Source organism: Suillus discolor (assembly GCF_016758755.1).
Source record: "Suillus discolor strain FC423 chromosome Unknown F5147scaffold_47, whole genome shotgun sequence".
Classification (NCBI taxonomy): Eukaryota; Fungi; Basidiomycota; class Agaricomycetes; order Boletales; family Suillaceae; genus Suillus; species Suillus discolor.
In genome coordinates this window covers 256,161-279,574 of record NW_024541294.1, presented here as the reverse complement: position 1 = coordinate 279,574, position 23,414 = coordinate 256,161, and the positions used below count along the sequence as shown (strand labels likewise).

Here is a 23,414-nt window from a genome sequence, read left to right as displayed (position 1 = left end):
CTGACCTCTGGTGCGAACCCTGATGGTGCTAGAAAAATCAAGATTGCGGGCTGTGAACACAAGAAAGACGAACTGGAGTGAATCAGGTAACACAGAGGCATAATGAATCACAGTCACTGTACAACAAGTTCTCAGTCAGTACATGCGCGAAAAAAACAAGTCCAAATACGCACTGCAGGAGTCGGAAATTCTTGGACGATTTGCACGAGCGAAGGCGTTTGTAGCCTAGCACGAGATGCCCACTTCTCGTCAGGCGCAGAATAAAAATGTTATATATATGCATCAATTCACTTTACTGAAGAAGACGCGGACACACCTGTGCCAGCTATTTGTGCATTTGGCCGCGATATGCCACGGACATGCACCCAACAACACAAAACGAGGAGAAGGAGATCCTAGATGGCATCTATGACTTGGCATGTGTTTAGGGTAAAATTAGCGAGAGTTCATGATGTGTTCTATTAGTGTGTATAAAGTGGTGGACAAAATGGTATGCTCAAATACGATGACGTAGCCTCAGTGCACGAGGAGGAAGAAACAGGAAAGGTCACGAGTGATTTCATATGCATCGACCATTGGGAACCTGTTCTTAAAAATAACAATAGTTTCAAGCATGGCCGCAGCCTTTCCCCATGGTGAGTGCATGTGTGCCAACTTGAATGGAATTGTGAGCACCACACCGAAAACCCACTGCGTAACGTATTTCTTGCCGTTCGATAGCTAGCGCAACAAAAGGCGTAGTCTGTCAAATCGCGCTCAAGTTCGCACATCAATGAACCACGCTAAAATCGTGCGAGGTTCTTCAAGTGAGACCCCATTACGGCTTCTAGTATGGTTTTGTAGAAAAGCATTCCCTGACTGAATCAGAATACCCTCATAAAAAGGCAACGTCAGACCATCGATAGTGCGCACCCAGATAATATAAAAGTTATGCTTTACTATGCTGACATGGACGACAACAATCCCTTCCAAACAAACGCTCTTGCATTCCCGCTAGCCTCGCTATATTTTGCCAGAAATAGCTCATCATTGGGTTCTGTTTTAAATTGTCAGACCCTCCCAAAACAAATGAACGAAGAAGATTACTCACTTGAAGGCACTGCCCGGTCCTTCATCCACACCTCGAAAACCGATGCTGCTTCGGGCACGCTCAGGCTAGCGGGTACTGCCAGCCTCTCGAGGCCGTGAGCGTATTCTACGAGCTCCGGTTGTCGCTTGACATATGATCCATAGGGTCGATCATGTTCAAGAGAAAGAGCTTCGCGGAGCTCTAGAGGTAATGGGAATGTTGTGTTGCTCATCGAGAGCGCGCCAAAGACTGCACCACGGGCCTAATTTTTATTCTATTCAGATAAAGAGGCGCCCAAATTTTCATAGGCACTTACAAATGACTTCTGTCCAGATGCGTACTCGAGCAGAAGGCGTGGCATTGAAAGATGGTACGACTTGATAGCCGAAAAATGTTGGTCACGATAGTGCGACTTGCAATATAATGCCTGGAAGTCATCAACCGCCAGAAGCACCGGGAAACTATGATCCATCCGTTGAGACTATGCTTGTCTTGGACACGGAGAAGACGAAATGGCTCACATTGTCTGCTTCCCAATTTCTTCTAGCACAGCACCAAGCACTGTCGGAGCATGACCCTGATCCTTGAGGCCAATATTAATGAGCTCCACGAGGGGTGTGCCAGGGGGCACCGGAGGGCGACGTTCTATTTCTATCTCGGTCTGGGTGCGTAACTGTTCGAGCCGGGGTGCATTGACCTTGAGAAAGCGCTGGAGAGTCTGATAAGCAAAGATTGGCTGAGAGTATGTTCGAGTTCGCATATCGTAAGTGTAGGCAGTTGTGGAGTTGACAAGATTAGTTGCTATGGGAGACATCAGGGATTAGCCTTGTGATAGAAGTCTGGAAAGCACAGACCTCGAGGGATGTAGAGGACTAGCCAATCGCGAGCATTGCAATATTGTAAGGCTTGTAGGAGAAGATAACTCTTTCCACAGCCCTGGGGTCCAGCTGAAAAGATGTCAATGAAAACCTGTGACAGGTATACTAGAAGCATACTCAAAACAACCCTAGACTCCTTGCTGTTCTTATCACTTGCCGCGTCTAACTTGCTAATTGCGTCGATTGTCACAGAACGTATAACGCTGCAGGGCTTGGAAAGCAGGCGGAACTAAAGAGTAAACTGATCAATTTACCTGTGCGTTAATGTGACATTCCACGAACCTCGACAAGGATATTTCTTGGCAACCCAAAGATACGGAAGGGATCATTTTCATTATGGGGGAATTTGAGTGCTTGAGACTCGACAACCCTCGTAAGCATTTCCTGTTAAGAAGCATCAATCCAACATACACGAAAAAGAAACCTGAAGCATACGGGATGGAATGACTGCAAGGCAAGGGTGTCTGGACAATCACTCTCAAATAACGGGTGCGGAAGTTGCGAGGCGGGCAACGGTTGGAAGGCCTAACGGAGGGAAGTCGGGCTATGATCAATATTCGAAGAACGAGAACAGACCATCATTTTCTTATCCTTCTTTGCATGTTCCATCTGACCCGAAGGAGTGTTCTTCTTCCCCTTGAATCCCTGCGCTATAGCCCACATGCATTTTGAACGTTCAATATTAAATTAACGTGAATGCGGACTTACAAGCCTGCTTTACGATCTGTCCTTTCTTTGGCTGTGTTGCATAGCTACGCGTCTGAGCGAGCGGACTCGTGGACGACGAAGCAAGCAGTTGGCAGGAGACGCGCTGGCAGCGCACCGAGAGCGTCAGCATTACAAGACGAGTGTAAGTATGAACTTCCGGTATATGAATTTTGTTGCGATCCGAGTGCCACCCCCCTTGAAGGGGTTATTTAAAATCACGTGTTCCGACGCGTCGCCAAAATGTTACTTGATTTCCCAAAGTGTTTGTAAGGCCAGATTCAACGTTTCGTAATGTCGCGGTTACCGCGCCTTAGGTCCTCTCCAGACCCGTCAGACCCGCCAATCCCTTCTATCGCTACTACACTGGGCTTCTCTATGTCGACGTCGACGTTGGGCTACAAACGCAAAGCAGAAGATGATCTGGATGCAGAGGCTCTTGATCAACCCCGCAAACTCCCAGCAATTGGTAATGGTGCCACAGCGCGTCCTCTAGCTGCCAGCCGAAGCGCTCTCAATAGACCAACTACAATTACAGGCCCTGTGGCGAAACAGCCGTCAGGTCCACAACGCCTCACAAGACCCGAACCACCGAAATTATCAACGTCAGCACCACGGCGGACAACTCGTGCAACTAGTGCACCACCAAAACAACTTGGTTTGTCAACAGGACTTATACGTCCTTCAGGACGTGTCGTTTCAGCATCGCGAGTCGCTAGCGGAAGCGAATTACAAACAAAAGAGTTCCGTGACCTGAAAAACCAGGTCGCTTCCATCGAATCCACACAGCTTGCCAATGCCGAAAGGCTAGCCCAAACTATGGATGCGGAGCGCGCCAAAGTAGCCGAGCTCGAAGCGAACCATCGTGCTCTATCACTCGAGCTCGCCAACGCCAAGTCACTTGAGCTTGATAAACGGAGAGAGTTGGTGAGCGCAAGCGATGAAATCGAGAAGTTGCGCATGAAGCATGCTAAGGAGATTATGGAGCTCGAGATGGAAGCAAAAAGTAAAGCTCGAGAGGCAAGAGAGCTTGCAGATGAGTTGAGGCTGGCGAAGAGTGATTTGGAGAGGGAGAGAGATAACGTGTCAAACCTCAAGGCAACACTATCACATCAGTCTACCTCACATATTGCTCTCAATGCGCAGATCAATGCTCTCCAGGCACAGAAGGCTGCTACGCAGATGCAGCTCGATGCTTTAATGACCACCTCCTCAGACAAGACGCTCGACCTCGAAACCGCGCATCGACGAATATTGGACCTCGAGCAAGACGCCAGGGAAAGCGAGATGGTACGCCGGAAGTTGCACAATATGGTTCAGGAGCTCAAGGGCAACATTCGGGTGTTCTGTCGAGTTCGCCCTGTCCTCACATCAGACTTGTCGCCCTCATCTTCGTTCACCAGCAATCTAACTCCTGATGACGAGGAAAAGGGACGGGAAGCTGATATAACATTTCCTGACAAAAGGGACCACAAGGAGATTGTCGTTTCCTCTTCGAGCTCCAGCGCCATGGGATCTGAGCGCAAAGAAATCTACAACTTTGGTTTTGACCGGGTTCGTTCTCTCCTAACAATGCTTGCACGATCTTGAGGTTGCTCTTCCTCAGGTATTCGAACCTGAATCGACCCAAGTCGAAGTTTTTGAGGAGATTTCATTCCTCGCTCAGAGCTGTGTGGACGGTTATAATGTCTGCATATTTGCTTATGGCCAAACAGGTTCTGGCAAGTCCTTCACTATGGAAGGCGGATCGGTATACTTTTTTGTTCGTGTAGGCTTCATATGTCTCACCCACTATTTTTTCAGACCGAGGCCACGACAGGTATGATACCTCGCGCAGTGAATCAAGTATTCAAAGCTGCCGATGACCTAAAGTCCAAAGGATGGGAGTACAAGATGGACGGCCAATTCCTCGAGATTGTGCGTATCTTGTCGTTATACTGCAGGGACCCAATTGAGAAAATGCACAGTACAACGAAACAATCAACGACCTCCTCGGCAAGGGTGAGTTCGACAAGAAGAAGCATGAGATCAAGCACGACAAGTCGGGTACTCGTGTCACTGATGTGAACGTGATGCCTTTGCAATCTCCAGCGTCTGTTACCTCCCTCCTCCGTGTCGCTAACTCCCGGCGCACCGTGGCAGCTACCCTGATGAACGAGCGTTCGTCGCGTTCGCACTCTGTCTTCACACTCCGAATCTCTGGTACAAACACCCACACCGGTGAGAGCTGTGAAGGCAGCCTCAATCTCGTGGACCTGGCTGGTAGCGAGCGCCTCAACTCGAGTGGGGCTGCGGGGGACAAAGACCGACTGAAAGAGACGCAAAACATTAACAAGAGCTTGAGTGCGCTTGGGGACGTCATCGCTGCACTAGGCGAAAAAGCAGAAAAAGGAGAGAAGCACATTCCATATAGGAATTCAAAGGTGATTTGCGGGCTTCTTGGCCCCATGCCTTCTGATCGACGCTGATGAGGTTTCTAGCTGACGTATTTGTTGCAAAACTCGTTGAGCGGAAATTCCAAGACCCTGGTAAGCGCGGGATCTGATTATGGAGATGTTAGTATGACATGATTTTGTGGCAGATGATCTTGAACCTCTCGCCGCTGGCGGCACATCTAAATGAGTCTCTCTGCTCCTTGCGATTCGCGACGAAGGTGAACCCCATCGTTGTTCCATGTGGTGACTTCTAAACCTTTTGTAGGTAAATAATACCATGATTGGAACTGCCAAGAAACAAATCCGAGGATCAAGTTAGCCGTCCGTCTAATGTCTGCCGCCCCACGTCATCGTCGCTGCTGTCGTGCAGGCGCGTTTCGTATTTTGTTATTCTATAATATAGCCGCCGTGTCGTACGCAAAAATTTTATGCATTTCGCTTAACGTCAAGAAAGTGATGGCTGCCGTGAAGCGTATTTGCCGTGCGCTAAAGGGGACAATATAGTCCCGGACCAGCAGCATACATAATGAACATATTATTATCATTATAGTCTACGCATCCGCGCGTCGAGTTGTGGATCATAGCACTCAGGTACAAAAGGTATAATCATCTTCGTGGATTTGTCGTGGATGGATGTCAGCCTCGTGGTTATATCGTGTAAACCACGCACCAAACACGTGTCTGATGCTCATGCAATGACACCCTAAAACAAATGCCTAATGAAGGACAAGAGCAACCGTGGCCCGAGGTATGTGTGTATATGCAACCAGTGTAATTTGCTTCGAGGCCGTTTTTGATTTCATGACGCGGAAAATTTGTCTTTGGCTTCCCGTCTGACGTCGTTGCCCCATTTAAAAAAATTGCATCGGTATCGGTGATCCACCTCTTCGCGAAGGCGTTCGCTTTTACCTTTGTCGTACCCCGGGCCGACAGGTCTAAATGAAAGGAATTAGATAGAGGCGAAATGAAGGGTCATGATGGGACAGACCTCGAACAGAGGAAAAAAGTTTTCCCCTTGTTTGAACCCGGCTTGGTAACGGTGTGCTCCTTTGCAGGTTCACCGTGTACAAGACAATTTGGTGGTTGAATGGGAGCCATCAGCTGTGACCACGCCGCTTTACTTTGCGAAGCTGAAGGCGTCGCTGAGGTAGCTAAGTCCTGTGAAAGCGGATTTTCAAGTGAAGCGGCAAGCTCGAGTGCGAGCTGATGGTCGGAGTCTATGTAGTCCTGGTAATCGGTGACGTCGCTTGGAGAAATTTCCTGGCTGCAAGGATGCGAGACTGTCGGTTGCGCAAAGAACGAGGAGATTTTGCTTTGACCACCTTTCAATTTCTTGGGCGCTTTCTTGGCTGCATTGTCTGATGACTTGCGTTTGGTAGAACTAGCTGGGGGCACAGTTTGGCGTGACGGAGTGGGATTTAACTGTAGCGATGGTTCGGGTGGCTGGCTCGTGGATGCGCACGCCGAATTACGAGAGCTCAGCGAGGGATTTGGAAGTGGAATAACAATGGCAGACTGCGTGTGATCGGGCTGTGCAGCACCAGAATAATCCCTGGGCAGTTGTGTGTCTGGAGTGGGCGAAAGCGGAGAATTGCTAGGTGGATGCAGCTTGTTCCCTTTCTCAAAAAACATGGACAGTAGTTTCTGCTTCCCGGAATACTCTTCCCATCGTCGTGCTGCGAGCCGAGGCAGGTCTTCCCGATTCCCGTTGATTGGCAAGACGTCACGAAGGAATAATCGTTCGCCAGCGTCAGTTGTTATTTCGTCATGAAGATCGATATATATTGGACAGTGATCAGAGCCTTTGAGTGATGGCTGAATGTCTCCGTGCTTGATCCAGGGAAGTATACCGGGTGTAACGAGAATGTAGTCAACCCGGGTACCATAATTGGTCTCTCGAGCTGAAATTTTCGTGTTCCAACCTAACATAAAAAGTATATTAAAGATGGGAAGAGATCAACCACACTTGCGTCTTACATGTGTACATTGCCTTTCTGCCAGGCCAGAATGTCCGCACGGCATCTGTCATGCAACCAATAGGACTCAACCACCTATGAAACCACGCACGAGCAGGATGGTCGTAGAAAGTTGCAGTGTTACTAGCAAGATGACCGTCGCAATGGTCCAATGGCGTTGCACAAACATTGATGTCACCGACGACCACAACTTCCCGGCCTTCATTCATGAGCTTTTCGACTCGATCTTGCAGCATGACGTGGAAATTTATTTTGAAAGGAAGACGAGCATCAGAAGTTTCGTTTGGACAATAGACGTTGATCAGTACGAATAGGCCAAAGTCTATGATCAGGGCACGGCCTTCACCATCTAAGGCAGCGAAATCGCTTGGGGTTGATCCATGCTCGTCCGGCATTAGTTCGATTTCATGTGCGCAGGGATATGAACGAGATATCCGATCATCCGACGTCAGAGGTGGTTTGGGCTGCAAGATGCCGGAGAGACCCTCCTCTGCCCGGAGTGGAATGACAGTGCGGGAGTTAGCGTAAACAGCGACACCACTATACCCTCCTTTATTCTGTGGGAAGGAGAAGAAAGCTTCAAAATCGTCTGGTAAAGCAACACAGCGTGACAGGTTGGAACGCGAGGTTTTCATTTCTTGGATAGATAAGGTTTGGGCATTCGACAGGGGAAGGTGAAATGAATGAACAACCCGCACCTTGAAAGCAGATTATATCTGCCTTGAGATGTTCCAGAATTGCCTGAAATGAAGTGAAGGTATTCCATCTACGGTTTTTAGGCCCTTGGAAACCAGGTGGAAATCATGGATAACTCACGGGTGATATTGAGGAAGAGTTCTAACACCATTCTGTCGGCCCAAGCAGAATGTCAGAGTACATTCTTTCGTGAAGGAATTGGGATCATTTCTTACAATGTTCCATGAAAGGATCCGCATGGTTCATGAGTGCGTTAAGGTGTCCTCTACTACGGATGAGTTCGACTGGATCTACTGTACTCAGTGAGAGAAGGAAGTAGTGGAAAGAGCAATCGAACTTCCCTTTTTTGGCATAACGAGCTGGCCAATGTCACATGCTCCGTCACATGTCCAATCGATTGAGACGACAACGATGCAGCACGCTCCTACCACATTTTATTGAAGATGGCACTATGGCAGAAATATTCGAGGGCCCTCTTACTTTTCCACTGAAACAACCGGTCTAAACGGTTTCGGCATATCTTTCACCAGTTGCGGACCACGTCATGGAGCCCTTTTGATACCTCACTCCGTAGCAGCCTGAGAAGTCTGAGATCATGGCCTCCTTTTACGGAGTTCTCCGCGCAGGAGATAGAGCCGTACTGGAAGCTATGATAAGGCTCTGAAAGTGTATGTCCTGTACGTGGTCGTTTGCTTCTGACTGAGCACTGACCATCGCGTCTCTGACAGCCATATCCGATTCCTGCAGGCTACCTCTTCAGTTCACCCCAAATATGTTAGTCCATTTAACAAAAGTTTCACCTCCGCGGCCACAGGCTTCCACTAGTCGTCCATCTATAGTCATCCTTTGATAATTCACTTACTCGCAAACACGTTGCTTCCGCACGTCTGATCCATCAGTACCCGATCACACCGTTTTTACGTCTACACGTTGCCCTTGAAACCCGTCCATATTATCTCGCCAATTTTTTTGCCCATTATTCTGTCCCGTGCTTATGTATTTTGAGAATGATTCACCGTAGATTCACTTATTATCTTCCTATCAGCTTGACAGCACTCTACTATAGATCAGCGCAGCTCCACGTCAGGGTCACCGGTGCTTCGTATTCTTCCTCGAGGCTGTCACGCTCCGAATCGCTGAGTTCAGTGAGTCTAGCGATAACATGCCGTCATCTTAAATAATTCCTCACTGAGACGTTCAGCGTATGAATTTCGCATTTCGCTTTCAAATCACGACTTCTACATGCGGTGCTCGCCTAGGCCGTTCTGCCGTTTGAAGCATATTTCAGAGCCTTACTTTAGTTCCCCATTTCAACATCAAAACTAGGATCCGATCCTTGCGCCTATAATACCCAGGGACGATCGCTGCAGCAAACACGGTAGTGTTTTCTCTCTATGTTTCGTGGTACGTCCTCCAGCAGAGCAGTTTTGACCATTCTCACTTATGTTGAAGGCACAGGAGCAGCACATGCTGCTCGTTCTTTCCATGACGCAACCTCAAGCCCCTACACTCGAAGTGAAGCGTTTACGGACCCGAGACGGAAGCAGACAATCATTAGTCTTTTGGATGTCCTGAGCGAGCTTAGCAACGAGGCGTCTTCAGACCATGGTCAGTCGTCCCCGCTGGCCATCATACACTGTTAATTGTCTATTTTAGATGCCAACCTTCCTTCTAATTTCGAAGATGACCGAGACGTCCGTGAGTGGTCATCAGCGCATCGCTCAGTCTTGGCCTGAGTTGTTTTCAGCTACTGTGGATGAAAAACTGCAAGTTGCAGGGTCAGAATTGTTTAATAAATTCGAGAGGTAAGACCCACATTGTTGCTTTGTCTCCTTGCACTGACTAGTCTGCACAGGCGAATGGATAATCTTGACAAAGAGGTACGAACAGGTGCAGCTCTCATGCTTTAGCGCTCACCTCCTATGTAGCTCCGGAACTTCGCTAACGCTGCCCGCCAACTTGGCAGTTCCGTTGGAATATTGTCCTCTGCTTTTCGACTACGGGAACGCCTCACAAAATTATTGTTTCTATTTCGCGAAAACGCAGCTACACTATTCCCTCGGAAAATTTCGCGTCAACCTCGGGAAACATTAGTTAACCCTAACTTGATGGACCGACGACGTACATGGAGAGGTCAACAACCCCCGCTCAGGCCCATACATGATGACGGTCTTGATCCCGAAAGTTTTCCTGGTCAATTCGCTAGTTTCGCAGAAGATGTCGTAACGTTCCTGAACTGCTTGAACGAGTTTCCGGAGTTTACAGATGAGGCAGTCAATACGTCAATGCGTGCTTTCGAAGTCGATCTCAAGGTGAACTCTTCGGTGTGTTACATTATTCTCCGTTAACCGTATTTTTTAGTATTGGGCCTCGTGTCTTCAGGAGTACAAAGGTAAGATGTCTGCATGGGGTTGCATTGGACAATCTTCTCAACTAGTTTCAGGTCAATTTCGGTATCCAGCAGTGCAGCGCTATATCCACGATTTGACATCGGAGATTGGGGAGCACATCGACAACATCACGGTCAATCTGTCGATGTTTATTGAAATCGGTATACATACAATCCATCCTTAAGCACTTCCAAACTTATGTTCTCCTCCAGGCGTACCGACGATTAGGTTCGCCCAGCAGCATGCAGCAGCAAACCTGCTAAACCTGTCGACAGTCGCGACGTTCTTCTCAGCTGTGACAGCAACGACCTTACAATTCTCATACCAGTTGACGGATGGAGTGCTGGAGAAGTCTGTTAATGCGTTCTGGTTCTCCTCGTTGGTTTTCAGTATAGCAGCCGCAGTGAACAGTCTTCTCGGTCTCACCTGGAAGCAAGCCATGTAGTAAGTCTGTCATTCGTCCTACCTGTACTCGTGTCTAATGACAGTCGTTCAGTCGTTCTCCGGGACATAGGGTACCTTGGTGGGTATTGATATGGATTAAGCGATCGCCTTTAGTCTTTCTCGTCATGTCTGTGGCATGCTTTTCCGCGGGCTTGATGCTTTTCACATACGCTACAGATCAGGTATGGGGTCTTATTCTGCTGATGAACGCGTGTCTAAGACGTCATATTTTGGTCAGGGTTTTGTTACGTCCACAATCACCACTGTTTTTACAGTAAGTCTATTGATAGCTCGGCGCTTCTGAATTGCGTGCTTACTTATTCCCAGGCTGTCACTTCCTTCGGCCTGGCTGCCGTCTCCGCTTGGTTCGCCTCAGAACGCTGGATATTCGTTCAGCACCGCGGTCATGTGTGGCTGGAGGATGTGATAAACGAAACAACCCACCGCATGCTCCTCCTTTCTGCTGTTGTGGAAGTGCGAAAGATCATCCATTACTGCAATCAACGCATCTTGGCGATCCGCGGCTTGATAAGACGAGTGTCTTTCAAGAAGGTAACCAATGCGATTGCGCGGTTCAGACATAAGCACCATACTCTTCCCACCACACAGGAGGGCCCGCAGATGCTTGAAATTTCTCGCCACCACGAACCAGCTTTATCTGTGTGCTCGGAATACACCGAACGTCCCAATTCTTTGGATGCACCTGCGAGTGAGGAGAGCGAGTCTTCCCGTCGATCCATTGCCCGTCAGCGCTTTAAGGGAGCTGTTCGTTCTGTCATCATGATGCAGCAACAGCAAGCGGGGCAGGTCCCGCTGTATCTACGGCCATTCATGCCGCCACGGACACCTTCCTTTGACCGGAACTCCACTGCGGGAATGTCTCCCACCCGATTCTCGTCCATCGGTTTGAATACCATTCGAGGACAGAGAGTTTCCACGTTGATACCAAAGCTGAGAACTTTGGAACCCTTACAGGACCTTTCCATACATACTGCCCTTGTTCGACATCTACAGTTCTCCCCAAACGGAAAATATCTCGCTACGTCAAGGTGCGTTATGATTTCTTTGTGGCTTCTCAGGCTGATATGCTGCGTCAAGTTGGGATAGGTCTTCTATCATTTTTCGTGTCGGGGTAAGCATATGAGGCATCGCGCTTTACAAACATTGTTTACATTAATCTTGCCCAGGAATCTTTTTCCACTCAAGCTGTTCTGGTACATGTGCGAGGTTTTATCGGCCAAGTTGCATGGTATGCAGCGAGTGTTTCACTATTTTTAAATGCAAATGTTCAAATGTGATCGGACAGGTCTGCGACCGGTACCATTCTGTTGACAAGATTAACTCGTGGAATCAAGGTCTGGACGGAGGATGGACTCAGTAAGAGAACAATCGACAGGCCGCACTCTGTGTCATCTATTGCATGGTTGCCTAACAGCGACAGTAATTAGTTTTATCGTCCTGTCTGGTTGTACGTTACTGATGCTTTACAACAGCGCATTTCTTCTCCGTCGAAGGTAGTGATGTTTTTAAACTGGTTAGCGCAACTGTCATTATTTGTGTATGCACTGATAAATCGTGAACTCTTTCTTCAGGACATCCAAGGAAAGGTGTGATCAAATTACTCGGTGTCAGCCGAATCCCGACTGAACATATTTCAAGGTTCTTGATTCGTATCACTTTGGTCGCATCCAGTTGCACAATGTGGCTGTGACTCCAGATGGTCAACGGCTACTGGGTGTGGGTCCACTCCTTGCCGCACCTAATGGATTGCATCCGAGCCGCACCACTAGGGTTGAAAAACGCATAATAGGTGAGCGTTGTGCATGTCCATAGGCCATCTGGTTAACTTCGTATACCCTAGTTTTCAATATTGAGACTAAACAATTCGAAAGGTGAGCTACCTTCATCTTTTCGAATATCTTTACTGATGGAGTTCAAAAGTCAGACACCCGTCGTGAACGACGTGCGTGACATCACGATATCCAAAAGGGGTGGAAACGTGCTGATTTCTTTTGAGCGCAAGGTACCGAGAGTCACGATACCTTTACATATTCTGATCACTTATATCGTATTCGTAGACACCGCCACAGTTGTGGAAGATGGAGCTGGTACGGGATGCCAGAGGTCGTGAACAACACTCGTTTGCACAAGTCGCTAGGCTACTTCTCCGTCATACGTATCTGCCCAAAGCTCAGGTGGATATCGCGGGCTCTAGCTACTTTGGCGGCAAGGAGGATCAGCTAGTGTTATGCGCAGGAAAAGGTACGTCTGTCGGCTTCGTCTAAAAACTGTACTTATGAATACTCGGACACAGCGGGCGATATCCACATCTGGGATCGCGATAGTGCGGCTTTACTCCATTACATTAGACCCCAAACATTCGGCGGGGACTTGACATGTGTTGCGTGGAATCATTCCACGGACGACCCATTCATGTTCGCCACGGGCAGCCACGACGGTACTGTGCGCATATGGACAACACCAGCGGGGGACCGCTCTTCCGATGACGCTTCCTATCTCGAGCGGCGCACTGATGCCGGTGCGACAAATTCGGATCAGTATGGGTCTTCGCCTATCCTGAGCCCGCCACCTGTACCTGGATCCAGTCGTCGAGAAAGAGCGCCGACCATACGGACCACATTCTCAATAGGGCCTCCTGGGTAGAACATCGCGGAGATTCAGCATGGGCACCATGTAATAGATGTGTGCGGGTCTGCATTTTCGCGTGTTCACCCAGATTTTATATATATTGTCTCTGTTAGTATCTTATTTAGGACGGCATAGTTTAAATACAACACTGTAATCACGCAACCATTCATCCTTAAGCTTAGACCCTCTTGGTGAAGACTACAGCTTGAAAATACAAACCCAATATTAACAACATGACACAGGATTCCAGTCGCTTAATTCCGACTAATTCTGCGATGGCGTGTATCTCCAACCTGGATGGATTTTCCAATCATACCGCGAAGAAATCGAAGAAGAGTACTACGTGTCGAACGAAAGGATTACCATATGGCATAAATGCAATTCATAGTAGGTGGTAGGAGGGAGGGACTAGGGGGCGTGTGAGTGTTGTACATAGAACGTTTGGTCTGATTTCAAGCTATGACCTGTCATGCGGTAAATGTGATGTCGAGTAACCGTACGAAATATCTTTGCATTTCAAAATGCAAGAGTGACTGCTCGCAGAGAGGACTGTATCTGGCAAGACGTAGCATACTTCAGTCTCTCTAGAAAGCTGAGAAAAAAGTAGTTAAGGATCGCAGCATGTAGCATCACCGACGACTTACTGGCGAGCCACGCACATAAGCTGGATTTTGTAGCTTCATCACATGCCTCCATCGTGGATTGTAACGTTGTGGATGCCTCTCCAATTCTACCCGCCCGCATGAGAGCGCGGTATAGTTGCTTGTGGGCGGTGAGCCACAATGACTCAAGATTCCACCCGAAGAGCTGCCAAAAAAAACACGCAGTTGAACATGAGGAAATACTGTTGACTTTATAACACCAACGTACCACGGTAAAATCCCCATACATACGATGAATTGGCGATTTGGAAAAGAAAACGCTAGCCTTGACAGCGGAAGTGAAATGGTTGACAGCTTCAAGCTTATGAGACCAGCTACTCAAGGCAATGTTGCCTAATTGGACGCGTAGATACGTCTGATGCGAAATCATCAAAGTCAGCACACGAAATTGTACTTAATACTCACTTCAACGACACGGCAAGCAAGAAGATCGGTATCAGGAAAATCATTGACTAGTTCTTGGACGCGCAGCATTGCCTCATCGTGTTTATTTGCATTAAACAGTGCGATAGCCTGTGACTCGTAATGAAGCGCGGAGTGTGCAATAAAAGAGCAACATGCCTTGATCAGGAAAAGTAAATGTGTTGTCCTTGCAACACCATCAGCCGATCTGAACGCAAGGTCAAAAACTTTCGTTGCGTCCCGGAACTGCCTTTTCCCATAGAGGGCAATGCCCTTTGCAATATAGCCTGTTAACGATGGATTAATGCGTATTGACTATGCCAGGATCAATGTTAGCCTATGTGAAGTGCATGACGGATGACTTACTCCATTTGCATCTTGAAGTGCACGGTCCCAGTTGCGTTTGCGTGCCATAACAAATGAGCGAGTGGCATAGGAAGTGTAGTCGTTGGCGTGGGCCGTGATCCCTTGCGTGGCTATCTTTTCAGCCGTAGGCAATTCCCCCAAAAGAAGGGCGTTCCGGGCACTCGTGGTGATGGTGAGAATCTAAGGTATGCTCGAATTTAGTTATTAGAGTCAATTGTGGAAATATGCCTTTGAATCAGAGCTTTGAGCCTGGAAACAGAAAACGAAACGAGACGAGATGAACAATCAGGACGGACAGGATAATAATGGGAAAATACCTTTAACTTAGCATCCTTGGGCAAAGCATCCTTGGGTACTGCCCACTCTGATATCTTCTCATCGTCACCTCCACTGAGTATATGCTTGCCATCCGTGGAGAATGTGACACAGCACACCCGGTCAGAGTGCTGGAAGATGGAGATAGTTCTTTGATCTGAAAGGCGCCAGAGACGGACTTGCTTGTCATCAGATGCAGAAGCGACGAGCGTTCCAGCAGGACTCGGATGAATTGCAATGACATTGACATCCTTGGTGTGTCCCACCCAGGCATCACCGACCTGCTCCCAGGTGGATGCATCCCACTCTCGTATGGTAGGATCCTCATAATTGCCTGATGAAAGAAGGCCTGTCCCATCGGGTGTCCAGGTGAGCGAACAGTTATATGAGCCGTGAGCATTAAACTTCGCGATACGGTGCCTGGTCCCCGGATTATAAATTTCGATGTTGCTGGCTGTCGCAATAGCAAGATGTTCGCCAGAAGGCGAGTAGCGAACGCAGAAGACACGATTACCACACGTGATCGGTCTTCCTTGTAACTGCCAGGTTTTCGTATCCCACAACTTCGCCTTTTGGTCCATTGAAACGGTGGCTAGCATTGTACCGCTGGGAGAAAAGTCCAGGGATATGATCCCGGACTGGCTTTTGATAGCTTGGATGAGAAATTCCCCAGTTGCTCCCTGCCAGGCGATGACCTCTCCCTTCTCATCACCGCTTGCTATCAATTGCCCGTCTCGCGATACCGCTAATGCCCACACCTCACTCTTGGTATGCCCCGCCATCATCTTCAACAATGTACCTGTCCTCAAGTCCCACATACGAAGCCAGGAATCCGACGAGGCAGTGACCATACGCTGTCTATCAGGGAGCACTGCGACGGCGAGCACCGCTTGATAGTGATCTTCAAACGCTCGAATGGGTGTAGTGCTGGGAATTAACCGATTCATTTTGCTGGAGGCTGATGGTATCGAGCACGGTCAAGATCGACTTGCTAGAGAGATTGTAGCGGTCTCGATCCAAGTCCTGAAGGTGCGTCCACCGAGCGTCTTTATACTGCTTCACAGCATCAGCCCCATCAGAACTCTCAATACATATAAAGCTGTGATTATAAGCGCCTTCGTGTTGCCGCTGATGAATCGACGAACTTTCTTGAACACCATATATCAACAACAAAGCTATCGAACAGACTCAGTTCTTCAACCGTCGAGACACCAACTTAATACAAACGTTCAAGCCCTTGCCAGGTCAAATGCACAATAACAGTCTTTCAATCTCCACTAGTGGCGCGTCCCGAGGCAGGACGCTTCCTTCCCACATGTTATAGTGATATTTATAATTGTTGAACAACAAGTAAGCCAATTGAAGTTATTTTGTCCTACACTAAAGTGATTCGACTGAACATCTCCGTCTAAGGCCCTTCACTCTTACGACTTCTATCGCATTCAAACGTGACTGTCACTATATATGGCTAGCGGTTGCGTCCACCACAGGCCAAGCATCTGATAGGTGAGTCAGGTGAGTGTGGGGCCACGGGCACTGAGTACCGCAGACATGAATAACCACCTCGTTTGTCTTCGAACTATCTACTGATGTAGCTCAAAACTCCAATTCCTCGCTGTCGACGACGGGCATGGCATCATGGAAATGTATTGATTTTGGTCGAGCACGCCGTAGCGAGGGTCATTAAGTACATCTATTCATGCAGTTTGCATTTGCGGAAACGTCCGCGGTAGGCTCACACGTGATCCTAAGGATCATGAGAACTCTTCGCAATTTGCGTGGCTAATTATGCGTTTCACGTATCTGCAATAGCTCACGGGATATTGCGGTTCGAGTCACGTACTTATGCAGGAAGGAACCTACCACCACGTGTGCGTACATATACATTCTATGTATGCTTGTAACGACGGGCGATGTCCATATCTAACGCGGTACTGCAACTTTGTTCCGCTACGTTGGACTTGTGCATTTTCATGAAGGAACCTTCTTCAGATACTTTGGCTCAATTTCTACTTGACAACCAAGGCCAGTGATGCGTAGTTGTTCTACGTATGTTCTCAGCCTTTTCCCACGACACTGGCTCACTTCCGGTGTAGATCCAAAGGCATTTGCTCTCCTCTCGTGCCATGAGCAAATACATATACCGTTGTGAATACGACCGACTGTTCACTCTTTGTTGGCACATTCATATTTACCTTCTCTTCCGACCGCAATCCACACGTTTCTGTTGGCATCATCGCTACATTGACATGTGCATATACTTCCTCTTTTCCCGTTCAATGAACTCCCAAGATGCACTTCTTTGCAACTTCCCATTACACTTTGTGCGATTCCGATCCGATGGACGCATGGTACTGAGCCTTACTGACCAGAAGTGGGTCTTTTGTTCTGCTTATCTAAGAGCATCCACTTTCAGAAACTCCTCAAGTGGTCTGTTCTTGCTGCGCACGCCACCTTCATACTGAAGATGGACCCAGGTGAGGACCAAGATGAAAGATTCAGCATCATACGCATACGCATGCTTGACCTTGCCTGCCATGACTTTTGGCGAGGGAAGGTTTACCGCCATGAATGGTACCTGCTCCTGTGCGCTCGAGGCCGCTAGGACTGTCTCGTTGAAATGACGATAAGTCGTAGTCTTTGAGAACGCCTATGAATTGACCGTGTACGCGGTATCCCATGAGATTGCTGAAACTGACGTTGCAGTGGCGTACACCCCTTTTTTCAGAGGGCGCGATGGCCTGTCAGAATATGGAATGCATGTACAAAGAGCATGAGAAGGAAAGAACACCTACACTTTACCATTTGCCACCACGCGGCGAGGAACTCCCTCTTGGTGAGCAACGTGATGGGGAGAAGCTTTTTGAACACCATAATGCCCAGGGCACGGCTGCTCCGTTCAGCGTCCTTGAGTCCTAGTGTGCGCCTGATTTTTGCCGTGGATGTTCCTTCAAGCTTGTCGAACAAGATCATCTCTGGATCAGCATGCCAGTGGCCCAGCACCTCTAATTGATCTTTTTTTTGCAATCTTATAGACTTCATCGAGGATCTGAGGCTCTCTCTGTTGTCTCCTCTGGCCAATAGAGACTTTTCCGTGCTGAGCGACCGCCAACAGTGTGCATATTCGCAGGATGGGAGGGAGGGTTTGGGTGGTTTGTAGTTTGATCGGAGAACTGCAAGGAAAATGAATTGGATAAGGAGATGGTGTTGCGGATGCCCACGGAGATCAGTACTGAAGTACTGATCAGTCAGAAGATGGAGTTGTATGCTTGAGTTGCGCTTAAATGAGATTGATTTCAAGTTGTATAAGGCTGGGACCATTCTCAGGAATCGCACTCCCCCATATCTCACTATGATGTATGAAACCGAAAGAAATGCGATACCCAATGTTCGGTGCGAAGCTGAAGCAGCGTACATTGTAGATATATTCAGATACTTGCGAGCTACTGAAAGTCGTGCGATGGGCAGAGCAAGAGGGGTTAAAGAAGAAGCTTGATCATAATGCAAGAATGATTCAACGACGGGGGACGAAGCGCACCAAACAATTTTCAACCGACACGTTGTGCAATGTCGGAAGCGAGATATGCAGCGAACATGTATGAATATGGAGCACGATGGTGGCGAACAGCAAAAATGGTGGGGCAATCATGAAGGATAATGAAGGCACCCGCAAACACGTAGAGTACATCACCAACTTATAAATAGATAATTATGGGTAGAGGTCCGCCTAACAGTTCAGGAGACATAAGATTTGACCGTTCTCCCGAGCTCCCCTTGGTCGAGGAGACGATAATTCGGATCCTATGAATGAACAAGCAAGAACATCTGTCGAGTGGGCCTTGCCTGCAGAAGTGGATCAGCGCCTCCGAGTCTTGTATGGTGATCGACAAGTCGCGAGTCTCAGCGCACTACCGTTTGACACAATATTCGTCCCATGAGCTCCGATGTGTAACCTTGAGGACTACAGGGAAGTAATTCTAAGGCTCATTGAAGGAGCAGGCGGGTCCTCTTCTCCCACTTTTACTCCATACAAGAAAGATCGCACAGCCAGCTGTGGAATGCAGACAGTGACTTCTGATGAGACATCCTGAATCAGATCCCTCGGTTATTCGTGTTCAAACTTAGAACTGTTAGAAGTGTTCGGCAAAATGGAAGGGTGATATTTGTAAAATCAGAATTGGTGGCAAAGGCTGCCGATCAGTGAAATTCTTCTACAAAATTTTCTTGTGCGACGCACGGGGTGTCAAGACGGAGCAATGAAATGTTCATTGAAGAAGGAAATCGTACCCGATAAGTGCCAAAGGCAACAACCACAGCATAATCCGAGGATGAGTGATTTCGATGCTCCCTGGGTCCTCGTCTCATACTCTGTTATAGAAAAGATCGCGCAGTGACTCCAGTTGTTCGGATGCAGAGAGAGATATCTAAAAAGAACATCGAGAAAGACCATCAGATTCCTTGATTACTCGGGTGTTCAACGTTCAGGGGGACTACTGAAAGTGACTTGTCGTCCGAAGGTTTGAAATTTGTAAATCAAAACGGAGGTAAAAGGCCGCCGTGAAGGTGACAGCTGTACAGCCTATGATTCTTCAACGCGCCCACAAGCCACTCCTTTGCGGAGTGCCAGCCTGAGAATCCCATGCGAGCCTTTCACCTGTATGGAGGTAAAACTTGATACCATAGCAAACCTTTTTTATCGAGATTTCAACCGATACGTGTTGGATACATGGCAAAGAAAACAACAGGATCAAGTAGGAAATTTAGGGATACATGATTTGGATTGAAAGAAGATTGAACTCAACCGGCGGACTTGTCGAAGGTGATTACATAATTGCCGGTGTTTACTGAACCGTGAGTCTGGCTCTGCCCATCAACTTCGTTCAACTACTTATCGATTATCAATTGTGGACCTTGACTTGAAATATTTAACAATGGTATTTTGCTAGTTTAAAAGCTGGCTCAGGTTTGCGTATTCTGATTCTCAACCCGCTTTCTTTTCCATCCGAGCCTCCTTAGGCCTCATCATCATGGCCGACAATGCTGACGCCACCGTACACAAGACACCTCCCCGTAACTCTACCTTGTCTGCCAATTCGGAGACTGGGCTCAAGTCTACCCCACTCGCAGTCGGTTCCGCTGCTGTCAGCGAACATATCAGTACTGTTGGCGTTGAGTGCGTCAATTTCCTTTTGTTCTCGCCACGATCACCCATATCAGTAAATTTCGCAGAGTCAATGATGTCCGCCCATGGATCGCGAGGGACGTCCAAAACTTTGAGAAGTGTAAGGCAGATACGATGCTGCAAGAACTCCTTGCAAGATGCACAGGTTCCTCTCAAAACCTTTCTGGCAGCCAGAAATCGAAGCTACTCGAAACTGCCCTCAATGCTGTCCTGCCTATCTGCAATGTGGGGGCTGTAGCGCAGGAGATAAAGGGACACCTGACTGATTTGTAAGTCAGCATTTCGAGCAGTGCGAAAGAAGACTGACGCTATTGTCAAGTTGTGATATCGAGCGCGAACCATCAACATATGCTCCTTTCGTCAAAGCCGCCAATTGTGCGCTCCGTGAACTAAGCAAGGTGAATGTAGATGGGATACCTGCATTCAAGGTCGACGACAAGACCAACGTTCTACTTCATGTCAATGATCCAAAGCCTATATACCAGGACCACCAGGACAAACAGTCCGAACGCAAGCCTGACCTTGTCGTCGTCTCTCATCAAACTGCCCTGGGTAAGAAATCACACGAAACGCAAGAATCCCAGGTTTTTACCGAGACGGCGTGCAAATCGCCCAAAGACAACTTTCAATGGACCGATGTTCGATCGACATTGGAGTTGAAACGCCCCCGGAAGTTTCTGACCCATCCGCCGTCCGTTTATACGACAGATTACGTCGTTCCTTCTCCTTCTGCGCAGTATATGGAATATAGGAAGGACGCGAACGGCCCTGCTAAGCCAACAGGTTCAATATCTGCTACTGGGTCTGCTCAGACCCCCCACGAAACATCACATGAGTGTAAGCTGTGGTATGTTCGCTTTCTGCTTTCTTGCTGACATGTGCGAGGTAGTAAGACCCTCGTCGCAATTGAGCAGAGGAGTCAAGCGCAAGCGAGATGAAGATCGGACTGAAGAGAAGGAGCCGATAAAACCCCCTCCTATTGTCCAGAACGGCCTCTACGTTGCAGAGATGTTCGCGGCTCATATCGCGCGGCAACACGTCATCTCCTTTATAGTGAACAGTAAGTTGTTGATTGGATGCTGTAACCTGGCGTCAAACTGACAACTCCTTCCAGACGACTATATCTATGTCTGGGTTTGTGATCGCGAAACCACGATTCAAGGCGCCGCCATCAACTTCGTTCAGGACCTTCCGCGCTGGTTGGTCTTGCTTCTCATCATGCAGCGGATGGGATACGAACAGTGGGGCCTTAACCGCGTGTTTGAGCCTGAGCCTGGATTTTCGGGTAAAGTGATGGTTGAGGTTGAGGATACCCAAATCGACCTTGAGTTGGATGTGAAGTCTAAGGAGCGCGTGACTCATTTTGGTATACGCGGACGTGCAACTACCGTGTTTCCGGTAAAGAGCGAGGCACTATCAGGTCTGCAGCGGGATCCCCGTTTTCCCAACGAATCTTCTGAACTGGTGGCCAAGCTCTATTGGCCAGAAGAGACGCGTCAGAGCGAGCCAGATATCCTCAACGAGGTCTACAAGATTGCACAGACAGATCCGGATGTGCAAGGCCACGTCCCAGAGCTGGTCTGGTTCCACAAATTCAAAGAAACATCCACGTCCAAAATCAGAGTCGCACTAGGACTGAAGGACGCTGAACGGGCCGAACAGGGCAGCCGCGTCCTGTACATCATCGTATTCAGAAAGCTTATCCCAATCACGACGCTTTCTGGCGAGGAGTTCATTGCCGCATGGTGGCAAGTTGTGAAGTGTAAGTTTTTTTCCCGTTCTCCTGCTCTTCATCATTCATCCACTACTCGACAGGCCATCGCGCCCTCTGGAAGGGAGGCGTGCTTCATCGGGATGTCAGCCCTAGCAATCTTATGGTGTACCGCTTACGCGGTCAATACATAGGCGTTCTCAACGACTATGACTTATCGTCGTTTAAACGTGATGGTCCCAGGGGCCTCGAGCGCACAGGAACGATACCATTCATGGCGATAGACCTTCTCACGCCAGACGCCATGGCAGGCAAGGTCGAGCATGTGTATGCGCATGATGCTGAATCGTTGATCTGGGTCCTCACCTGGGTCTGTCTTCGGTATAAAGATGGCGAACTCCTTAGCAAGAACAGACCACTAGAAGAATGGTTGAAATTGGATGCTATCCGATGCAGGAAGGAAAAGAATGATTTCAGATCATCGGAGCTTCCTACCATGTGTCCATCCGAATCGCACGCAGTGTCCTGGAAAGTTGTAGAGAAGTGCTTTGAGGGGATCTACTTGCTTTACCTTCCATCAGGGTACCGCAAACTCGCCGATGAATTGGCTTTTCAGTTGTTACTTGAGGGGCCTATGCTAGAGCATGAGAGTCGTAGGCGTACTTATAGTTGAGGTAGCGTGCCTCTCTTACAAATCGCTTTGTAGAATAAACAGTCGTAGGCGAGAAGCGGTCTTGGGTACCGCCATGACTTTGTAATGAATAGAATGGTGCAATACGACAATCATGGAGGCTAAGCTCGCGCATTTGAGGACACGTAGTTCCTCATACCCATTATCACTTATGCAAGGACGGGCTTTCGGTCATCTTTTACAGTAGCAAGTCAGTATTGACAACATAACACAGGGTTTCAGTTGCTTAATTCCGACTCAATGGCGTGTATCTCCATTCTAAGTGGATTGCCCAATACCGCGAAGAAATGGAAGAAGAGTACTACGTGTCGAACGAAAGGATTACAGTATGGCATAAATGCAATTCACAGTAGGTGGTAGGAGGGAAGGACTAGCCTAGGGCATGTGAGTGTTGTACATAGAACAGTTGGTCTGATTTCAAGCTATGACTTGTCATGCGATAAATGTAATGTCGAGTAACCGTACGAAATATCTTTGCATTTCAAAACGCAAGGGTGACTGCTCGCGGAAAGGCTGTATCTCCACGGGCAAGACGTAGCATACTTCAATCTTTCTAGAGAGCTGAGAAAAAAGTAGTTAAGGATCGCAGCATGTAACATCACCAACGACTTACAGGCGAACCACGCACGTAAGCTGGATCTTGTAGCTTCATCACATGCCTCCATCGTGGATTCGAACGCTGTGTATGCTTCCCCAAATCTGCTCACCCGAACAAGTTCGCGGCATAGTTGCTTATGGGCGGTGAGCCACAATGACTCAAGGTCCCACCCGAAGAGCTGCCAAAAACATGCAAATGAACATGAAAAAATATTGTTGGCTGTATGACATCAACGTACCACAGTG

General features: G+C 48.2%; 6 protein-coding genes across 6 annotated transcripts; 3 read left to right on the top strand and 3 right to left on the bottom strand.

Annotated features, from left to right (window-relative positions):
* Positions 1-440: 440 nt before the first annotated feature.
* Positions 441-2,789, bottom strand: F5147DRAFT_707421 (mitochondrial ribosomal death-associated protein 3-domain-containing protein). The gene is made up of 10 exons (XM_041438061.1): positions 2,656-2,789; positions 2,524-2,597; positions 2,383-2,472; positions 2,230-2,331; positions 2,065-2,176; positions 1,924-2,016; positions 1,591-1,870; positions 1,386-1,530; positions 1,091-1,331; positions 441-1,036 (listed from the first exon to the last, which is right to left on the bottom strand). The coding sequence occupies exons 1-10, from the start codon at positions 2,783-2,785 to the stop codon at positions 939-941; spliced, it is 1,365 nt and encodes a 454-aa protein (XP_041290243.1). The 5' UTR covers positions 2,786-2,789; the 3' UTR covers positions 441-938.
* A 137-nt stretch (positions 2,790-2,926) lies between these two features.
* Positions 2,927-5,540, top strand: F5147DRAFT_707417 (kinesin-domain-containing protein). Its single transcript, XM_041438060.1, has 7 exons — positions 2,927-4,206; positions 4,259-4,402; positions 4,456-4,569; positions 4,620-5,075; positions 5,133-5,180; positions 5,234-5,305; positions 5,353-5,540. The coding sequence occupies exons 1-7, from the start codon at positions 2,947-2,949 to the stop codon at positions 5,404-5,406; spliced, it is 2,148 nt and encodes a 715-aa protein (XP_041290242.1). The 5' UTR covers positions 2,927-2,946; the 3' UTR covers positions 5,407-5,540.
* On the bottom strand, positions 5,534-8,078 carry F5147DRAFT_707411 (Endonuclease/exonuclease/phosphatase). Its single transcript, XM_041438059.1, has 6 exons — positions 7,975-8,078; positions 7,880-7,911; positions 7,762-7,829; positions 7,065-7,700; positions 6,076-7,009; positions 5,534-6,022 (listed from the first exon to the last, which is right to left on the bottom strand). The coding sequence occupies exons 1-6, from the start codon at positions 7,996-7,998 to the stop codon at positions 5,887-5,889; spliced, it is 1,830 nt and encodes a 609-aa protein (XP_041290241.1). The 5' UTR covers positions 7,999-8,078; the 3' UTR covers positions 5,534-5,886.
* Positions 8,079-9,213: 1,135 nt separating this feature from the next.
* On the top strand, positions 9,214-13,098 carry F5147DRAFT_810202 (WD40-repeat-containing domain protein; the record flags this gene model as incomplete). Its single annotated transcript, XM_041443437.1, has 20 exons — positions 9,214-9,367; positions 9,416-9,457; positions 9,507-9,564; positions 9,615-9,639; positions 9,688-10,071; positions 10,121-10,151; positions 10,203-10,310; positions 10,362-10,593; positions 10,646-10,775; positions 10,832-10,867; positions 10,921-11,642; positions 11,692-11,725; positions 11,781-11,842; positions 11,900-12,033; positions 12,133-12,200; positions 12,253-12,403; positions 12,455-12,485; positions 12,535-12,616; positions 12,672-12,855; positions 12,908-13,098. Coding segments are annotated over 20 exons (2,859 nt in total), but the record flags the coding sequence as incomplete, so codon positions are not given.
* Positions 13,099-17,345: 4,247 nt separating this feature from the next.
* F5147DRAFT_810196 (uncharacterized protein) lies at positions 17,346-18,029 on the bottom strand (the record flags this gene model as incomplete). Its single annotated transcript, XM_041443436.1, has 3 exons — positions 17,346-17,637; positions 17,687-17,728; positions 17,790-18,029. The coding sequence occupies 3 exons, from the start codon at positions 18,027-18,029 to the stop codon at positions 17,380-17,382; spliced, it is 540 nt and encodes a 179-aa protein (XP_041290239.1). The 3' UTR covers positions 17,346-17,379.
* A 1,803-nt stretch (positions 18,030-19,832) lies between these two features.
* F5147DRAFT_615986 (uncharacterized protein) lies at positions 19,833-22,787 on the top strand. Its single transcript, XM_041432532.1, has 6 exons — positions 19,833-20,160; positions 20,217-20,438; positions 20,489-21,006; positions 21,059-21,229; positions 21,284-21,933; positions 21,987-22,787. The coding sequence occupies exons 1-6, from the start codon at positions 20,015-20,017 to the stop codon at positions 22,551-22,553; spliced, it is 2,274 nt and encodes a 757-aa protein (XP_041290238.1). The 5' UTR covers positions 19,833-20,014; the 3' UTR covers positions 22,554-22,787.
* The last annotated feature ends 627 nt before the right edge of the window (positions 22,788-23,414 follow it).